The sequence below is a fragment of the Xiphophorus couchianus genome, chromosome 6 (genome assembly GCF_001444195.1).
Source record: "Xiphophorus couchianus chromosome 6, X_couchianus-1.0, whole genome shotgun sequence".
In the NCBI taxonomy this organism is placed as follows: Eukaryota; Metazoa; Chordata; class Actinopteri; order Cyprinodontiformes; family Poeciliidae; genus Xiphophorus; species Xiphophorus couchianus.
The window spans coordinates 30,727,084-30,735,293 of record NC_040233.1 but is presented as its reverse complement, the minus strand read 5'-3'; the positions used below and the strand labels follow the sequence as shown (position 1 = coordinate 30,735,293).

Sequence of the window (8,210 nt, the reverse complement as noted above, 5' to 3'; positions counted from 1 at the left end):
GCAATGTGTGTTTTTATTTAGCCTTTATACTAAATAGTTGGACAAGGCACACTGGTAACAAAAAGGTTTGATATGATAAATTGAGCAGAAAAAGCATAAAGAACAGTTACAAACTAACTGTGAGGAAAGTAAAAGAAAATGTTAGAAATGCAAGATGAATTATGAAGCTGTAAACATGTTCATCACCTCTTCATAACGTCAGGAGTTATTTTTCCTGATGGACGAAGTCGGCTTTAATGAAGGACGTCATATTTTACAGCTCTAGCGACAAAAGCATCCAACTAAAATATGAGATGGTGCAACGAAAATATGAAAAATGATAAAAAGCACATAGATGACGAGAGGTAGAAATGAGCTTATTAAACAGTTTTAACTTAAATTGGTATTTTCTAATATTTCTCTGCTTTACGAAGAGGAGCTCCAGCTGAACCAACATTCTGGATACTAGTTCCTATATGAACCCTTCAAAATAAATGTCCTAATAACCCAAACAATATGCATAATGCAAAATAAAATGAACCAAGCTTTTCTCCGAAGAGTTTTTTTTTTTTGCGGCGCTAGTGGCACGTATTTTTTTGACAGTAGGCAGACAGGAAGGAGGGAAGACATGCGGCAAAGGTCGTCGGGACCGGGAGTCGAACCCGCGACGTCCGCGTCGAGGACTAAGGCCTCCAAACGTGGGGCGTGCTAACCCCCTGCGCCACCACAGCACGCCCCAAAAATGAACCAAGCTTAAGGCAGTCAAAATACTGGAATAAAGATTGGGCTTTTGTGACGCTGCAGCGTTTAAGCACTCTCTTTATCTAACCTCATCCTTGTCAGAAGATCAAATTTTATCATATTAAAACTTAAAGATGGAATAGATTTCCTGTATCATTTTGCTCCATATTCAACAAGTCATAACAAAACACATTAAAACAGCCAAATATCTCCAGCAATGACTTTGGAAAGCAAAAATATCTTTATTGTACATTTAAAATCTTTTTTAGCAGTAAATGTCTAAACAGTGACCAGTCCGCCATTTTGGATGTCGACGTTTCGACCAGAGACGTTCTGTCCGGTTCTCACGTGGGGCACCGGTTGGGTTTCCCTCTTCCTCTCTGCTAGAGGCTGGCACTGCTCCCTGCTGGCTCCCTCTGGGTATTACACCAGAGGGACGACCTGCTGGTGCCACTGTGGCAGGTTGACAATTTGAACAGAAGGGGAAAAAAGCTGGATTCAGTTTTAACTTCTGTCCAGGGAAGGACTGACCGTCTGGAGTCCAGACTGATGTACATAATGTCCATATCTGGCGGCCCTACGCTTACCCATTTAACAAAAAGAAACACATTAAATCAAATTTTTATCGACCGCGACAGTCCATTGGTTGATTTTATTGACAGACATTGGGCTTATCCAATGAAATCCCTCAGTCCTCCTTCGCCCGCCCCTTCCTCCCCTCTAAGGTTATAAATGGCGCCATTTCAACCGGAGTCCGAGAAAATGAGTGGATACGAGACGGGCGGGTCAGAAAAACTAGGACAAAAGCTAAAAAGCGCTTAAGCCCATTTAGAAAAATGTGTCAAACTAACCGATATGTTAATTACCACACTAACTTCGACCGCTGGAGGAGATTCAGGAGAGGACAAGGAGGGAATTAGCGATTCAGGGACTTATTATTGTCGGAGGAGGATGATGATGATGAGAGCCGTGACCAGGGCCAGATGGAGGAAGACCCGGTTCTGTGCGGTTGCAGTGGCCGCAGCGCCCCGGCTGCTGAGGACTCTACATCGTTTTAAACTGTATGATTGTGAGTGGGAATAAAAATAGCAACAGGTATGTTGTTCCATATAACACAGTAGGAGTGAACAGGTAAACCGTTATGGATGAATCTCCACTAAAAACCCACCTGTTTAGGATTGTATATGAAATGTAATCAATTACAAACTTATTGATGGAACTTGACTTAATGATTGATTCTATGTTGCTTTGTGTTTCTGTGTTTGTAATGATGTAAAGCACCTTGAAATGTCTGCTGCTGAAATGTGCTATACAAATAAAATTTGATTGATTGATTGATTGATTGAGGAAGCCCCCCCCCCACCCCCGCCGCTCCGCCCACCGCGGCTCCGCCCCCTCCGGCTTCCTCTGCAGAGTCCTAACTCAGTCCAGGAGGAGGAGCTGCTGCCCCCTGCTGGGTCGGCCGCAGGGCGACACCAGGGCCGACAACAATGCCTTCCAGCCCGACTAGACCAGAACCAGAACCGGGGGGGGCTGACTCTGGGTCTGATCCTGGATCCTGGATCTGATACAGGAAGTTTGGTTCTGGTGGATTCTGACTCTCATCCAGAACTCTCAGAGTGTTGAAGATCCAAGTCCAGCCAGGAACTGGACCGACCCGAGTCTGGTTCTGAAGAACCAGAGAGTTGTTTTCATCAGAAGCGCTAACCAGACCTCGGTTCTGGAACAGAGGCACACGGAGAACAGTCCGAGTGTTTCCATCTGGTCCTTTATTCTCACAAGAAATCATCAGAGTCACAGCCAGACCCAGGTCCGGTCGGGTCCGATAGAAACTGGACTTTCACACAGAACTTCATCTGTACTGGTTTTGTCCTAAACAAAGTTCTCCACGTGTTCTAAACATACAAATAAAGATTTAATCATGTAAATCATTAAATTGTGAATAATCTTGTCTGATTCAAGATTCTGCTTCGATCGGTTCCGATCCAAAGTGCAAAGCTTAAAGATAAAGTGCCGTCAGAAATAAAGAAAAGTCCCTGAAGTGGGTCGGTTCCGATCCGGTCCATGAGCAGCACTTCCCCCGGGATCACAGCGACGTTCCAAGAAAGAAAGAAACTGAATAAACGTCCAGAGATAAAAAACAGATCTAAAGGCCAGGCGGTGACCCGGTCCAAGCCGACGATCAGAACCGACCCGGAACTCGTCTCCTGGTCGGGTAAAACAAGAAAAGAAAAAAAAAATCCCCAAACAAAGAAATAAAACATCAGAGAGAACTGATGAGGTAGCAGGAAACGACAAGAAATCCTCTCTTCTGATTGGCTGCCTGGACCACGAGGTGAGGAGGAGGAGGAGTCATCTTCATCCCTCGAGGCGAAGGTCACCTGCGGTTCTTCTCCGTTCTGGAACACAAGAACATTGGATCAGTAAGCTCTTATTCTGAAACTGTTCCTGGTTCCACCGGGTTCCACCCGGTTCTATGATTTTCCCAGTTTATTAGTGTTTAATGGTTCCAGCTCCTTTCACCGTTTCTTCCCGTCCAGAAACGACGGTTCTAGTTCTGGTTCTGCTGATCCATCGGTTCTTCTTCATTCAAACTGATTCCATCAGAAATAAAACAAATCGGTGTTGAGTCGTGAATTCCGGGTCGTCAGTGAACGGCGCGGCGCTGGAAGCTGTTTGGATCGGTCCGACCAGGAACCCGTCCAGCACCGGTACCGTGGGGATCCGCCCTCCAGATCGGCGTTTTGGTCCAAAGTGTTTCACATGTTGAGAACCAAACCGAGTTACCAGGTCAAGTGGAACATCAATAACTGTTGAAGGTCAGGGGTCATAAGGTCATCTGCACCGCCTGTTTCCACAAGTCAACCAATACGACTGAGTCTGAGTGTTATCAAATCTCGGTTCTGGTTCTGGTCCGGTCTCTGAGAACCAGAGGAGCAGTCAGTGGTGGCAGACGGTTCTGGTTCTGTGTGTGTTAACTTACCTGCCAGAGGTGAAGCGTCCAGAACTCTGAGGGTTCTGGTTGGTTCCCACATGGATGCTCACCTGAAACCACAAAGACATGGAAGGATGACATCACAGCGTTTTGACCAATCACATTTAACCAGTCATGACATCACAGCGTTTGGATGGAGGTCTGTCTGTTGATCCGGCTCACCGCGTGGTGCGACCGGGTCTGGACCTGGTTCTGGTCACGGCGCCACATAGTGGCGGGCCTGTTGGGTCAGACTGGCCTGGTCCTCGGTTCTCCCGAACATCACCACCTGCAGTTCGCCGCTCACCTGCACACACACAGGTGAGCCTGAGAGGCAGAGCAGAACTCGGTTCTGGTTCTGAGCCGGGCCCGGGCGTTACCTCGAACGGGTTGGTTCTGTTGGCCGGACACTCGGGCGAGCCCTGGTTGGGAGCGTGCTGCTGGGCCCACCACACCTCCAGCTGCTCGTCCAGCGGGAAGCATTCGAACTCGTCGCAGGTCGGGACGAAGCGGGCCTGAGACGGAACCGCCGAACCGGACGGGCCCTGGACCTTCTGCTGGCCCGAACCGGAACCGACTTGGACCTGTGAGGCCGAGCCGGTCCCGTTCGGACTCTGTAGGATGGAGCTCAGTAGGCTCTCCCCGTGCACCTGCAGGTCAAAGGTCAGGAAGGTGAGGCTCCAATAAGGAGAACCTGGTTGTGAAGGTCATGAGAGGGACATTAATAAGGAGGTCTGGACCGGGTCGGTACCGGCAGCAGGAAGAGGATCAGGGAGGAAACCTAAACCCCACGACTAAGACAGACACTGTGACATCGGAGACAACAGAACCCACTTTGGACCCGACAGAACCCACTTTGTTCCACTCAGAGTGTTCTGTGTCAGGCTGACCTCAGAGCTGCAGCTGGACTGCTGGCTGTCAGGGTCACTGCTCCTCTCTCCTCCTGTCAGGTTCATCATCAGCCTGGAGCAGGCTGCCACCTGGAGCACACACACACACACACACCCACACACACACACACACACACCCACACACACACACACACACACACACACGCAGGGCTCAGCCTGAGGTTCTGCCGGCGGCTGGTTGCCGGCTGGACTCACCTCGTCCTGGCAGTCGGGCACCTTGAGCGGCGTGGGCGTCTCCGGAGCCGAGGGGAACAGCGCTCTGATCTGCTCCGTCCTGAACGGATCAATGAGGAGTTAGGGTCAGGGGTCACCAGGGGTCAAAGTGAGAAAGGCCGGAGCGGACCTGGAGCCGAGGCTGCAGTGGACGCAGCAGACGTTCTGGTGTTTGAGGGAGCAGAGCGGCGTGGAGGTGAGCGGCGGGCGCTGGAAGCTCAGCTCCTCTGCAGCACTCAGGCTGAAGACCTGGGACAGGTAGAGACTGAGACGGCCGGCCTGAGGGACACCTGGACATGTCTCTGTCTGTCTCTCTGTGGTTCTACCTCAGCTGGGGAGAAGACTGCCGCCTCCATCATGCTGCTCCTCTCCCAGGACGAGGATGAGTCCATGAAGGACGCTCCTTCATCCGTCTTCATCAGCTGCTCCTTAACACCTGGAACCTGCACAAAACAGCAGCTGTCTCACCTGTCCTCAGAAAGCCGGGACCGGCCTCGCCACGTCGCCTTACGTAGCTCCTGCTCAGGTCGATGACGGACGGCGAGTCCTCTCTGAGCAGCGCCGCCTCTGGAGATGGGTGTGATGTCATTTCCTGGTAGCTCCAAGCCTCCAGGTTCTGGGACGAGCAGGACTTCTGCTGGAGACAGAGACAGACATGGGCAAGGTCCCAGAGGACAGACATGGGCAAAGTCCAGTGGACGGCTTTACCATCTCCATCAGCTCGGTGGACGCGCCCTGCTTGCAGCCTGAGCAGGAAGCGGGAGCCCAGGTGGAACACAGGTGGGCGGAGCTTCCATGAGGTCTGCAGCTGCTCTGATTGGAGGAGAAGCTGGACTCGTCTTTGATGGTGGACAGACTGTCGGCCTGCAAGGACACAGATTAGCGTCAGCATCCCGACCAACTAGAGGCATCCTGCTGACTCGGGACGGACCTTCGTCTGGGCTCTGCGGGACGTGTGGTTCCTAGTCCCAGGTCTGGGGGCGGAGCTTGAGCCGTGCAGCTGCAGGAAGTGCAGGTAACCTTCCTTCTCCACCTTCCGCTTCAAGGTGGAGTTCCAGTGATTCTTTATGGAGTTGTCTGTTCTGGAAGACACGGCAGAGGAGACACACCAGAGGCTGCAGACAGGTCTACGCACCTGACACAGGTCAACGCACCTGCAGACATTTCAACGCACCTGTAGACAGGTCTACGCACCTGACACAGGTCAATGCACCTGCAGACAGGTCAATGCACCTGCAGACAGGTCAATGCACCTGTAGACAGGTCAATGCACCTGTAGACAGGTCAACGCACCTGTTTGCAGTGTTAAAAAGGTAAAATGTTTTCCAACCCGACTCAGACAGGTCCTGGACGACCTTCCAGAGGAAGTAGCAGCTCTACATCTGTACTTTCAGCAGGTCAGGTACCTGCCAGGTAGCAGCTTGGAGATGTCAGCCCAGCGGTTGCCTAGCAACCTGTGGGCCTGGCACACCACCCGGTCCTCCTCGGCCGTCCAGCTGCTCTTCTTCACCGCCGGGTTCAGGTGGTTGTGCCAGCGCTCTCGACACTGCTTCCCGTTGCGAGTGTGCAGATGTTTGGCGATGAGCGACCAGCGCTTCACGCCGTACTTCTGGACCAGCTCCATGACCTAAACATGAAGTGACATCAGATCCAGATGGGGGGGGGCACCGAGCGGCAGGGGTGAACAGTCCTCACCCGCCGGTCCTCCTCCTGGGTCCATGGGCCTTTGACCAGCTCTGGGTTCTTGATCTGCTGCCAGCGTCTCTGACACTGCACCTCTGACCTATGACCCTGAAAGAAGGAAAGTGAGAGCGCCCCCCACTGGTCACCACCACAGAAGTCGACACCAGATGTCTGACGGAGACGCTCACCCTGAAGGACAGCGCCACCGAGGACCAGCTGCTGGCTCCACGCTCCTTCACCAGGCGCCGCAGGAGCTCATCCTGAGGAAGAGCATCACTACCATCATCATCATCATCATCACATGACCACCATCATCATCATCATCCTTGCCTCCTCTTTGGTCCATCCAGGCTTCTGGAGAGACACTTTGGAGAACCTTTTGACCCGTCTGGACCGACTCTTGGAACTGGAACAGAAGAACGGAGTGAACATCATCATCATCATCATCATCATCAGATGGAGATGCAGTCCACATGGAGAAAAGATGGAGAGCAAAAGGGGGACAGGTGCGGGAGTATTTCTCACCTGGTTCTGTGGCTCCAGCTGCTCATCTCTGCCTCTCAGATCAGGTTCAGCCAAACAAGCTGGCCTGATCATCTGCTGAACCTGCAGAACCGGTTCAGATATCCTGATTAAAAACGTTCTGATGAACCGAATCAGTTCAGATTGACTAAGTCAGTTAACCCGGATGTTGAAAAGAATGATTCCTGAACTGATTCGGTTCTCTGGTTATTTTAGATAACTTTCGGCTCCTCATGAGCAGAACGGATTCATGGACCATAGTGGAACCGATAACTGATCCGGGTGTTCTGGCTCACATTTCACAGAATCTCTATTCGGATCCGGGTTAAATTTAGCTAATATTTCATGGGCAGTGACGGATTTGTGAAATTGGTCCAGAAATTCGGATGGAAGTGGTTGAAACAGCGCAAGTTAGCCCGACCGGTTAGCTCGAAGTTAGCCGTTAAACTGGGCCGTTACAGTCCCGCAGACACCGATCAGACCGCTACCGAAATCTTTAACGGATCCGAACCTCTCCCATGGTCCGAGCCTGGAATGATCGAGCAACTGGTACCGTCCTGTTGCAGAGAACTTACCGGCAGAACCAACGGTCGGAGCGAAGCAGCACAGGGCTTCAACGGTTTGAGTTCGGCGCTGAACGAACTAAATCTGCGTTCTGATTGGACAGGACCGAGCCATGACGTCACAAGCTACTCCTACTACAGCTGACATTTTAGGAGAAGTTTAAACCGAAAATCTGGACATTTCTGACATCTTCCTGAAACTTTATACTCAGGATGAGATTTTAGTTCTAGTTGTTGAAATAAACTAGACAAAAACTGATTTATTTTGAATAATTAATCTGAGCTACGTTAACAGAGACCATGTTGGAAGATCACAAACATCACAACCAACAAGGACCAGAAATAAAATGGCGGAATTTCTGCAATAAAAGGTACATTGATGAGACAATATCTAAACAAATAATTCATCACAAAAATATACAAACATCTAAAAGTGATGTTAAAATAATCTGGATTATATTTCATCAAAAGAAAATATAAATATACAATTTTAAACAAAACATTTCTTAACCAATTTATATAAAACATTCCAGGGTTACATCAGAATCAAAACCTGATTTTATGTATATATAAAATATAATTGGTTAAAATGGCTGAGCCACACAAAACTCAGTTTCCCTTTAT

At 50.1% G+C, this 8,210-nt stretch overlaps 1 protein-coding gene across 2 annotated transcripts; it reads right to left on the bottom strand.

Annotated features, from left to right (window-relative positions):
* Positions 1-2,466: 2,466 nt before the first annotated feature.
* Positions 2,467-7,967, bottom strand: LOC114146217 (transcriptional activator Myb-like). Of its 2 annotated transcripts, none has more exons than XM_028020095.1 (17): positions 7,599-7,967; positions 7,027-7,107; positions 6,832-6,907; positions 6,690-6,761; positions 6,514-6,609; positions 6,225-6,445; positions 5,750-5,900; positions 5,527-5,682; positions 5,330-5,455; positions 5,145-5,261; positions 4,949-5,067; positions 4,801-4,879; positions 4,585-4,674; positions 4,075-4,344; positions 3,878-4,001; positions 3,704-3,765; positions 2,467-3,119 (listed from the first exon to the last, which is right to left on the bottom strand). In XM_028020095.1, the coding sequence occupies exons 2-15, from the start codon at positions 7,050-7,052 to the stop codon at positions 3,912-3,914; spliced, it is 1,689 nt and encodes a 562-aa protein (XP_027875896.1). In that variant the 5' UTR covers positions 7,053-7,107; positions 7,599-7,967; the 3' UTR covers positions 2,467-3,119; positions 3,704-3,765; positions 3,878-3,911. The 2 variants fall into 2 exon arrangements, with proteins under 2 accessions (XP_027875896.1, XP_027875897.1); XM_028020096.1 differs by having other exon boundaries at positions 5,330-5,452; positions 7,599-7,965.
* Positions 7,968-8,210: the final 243 nt, after the last annotated feature.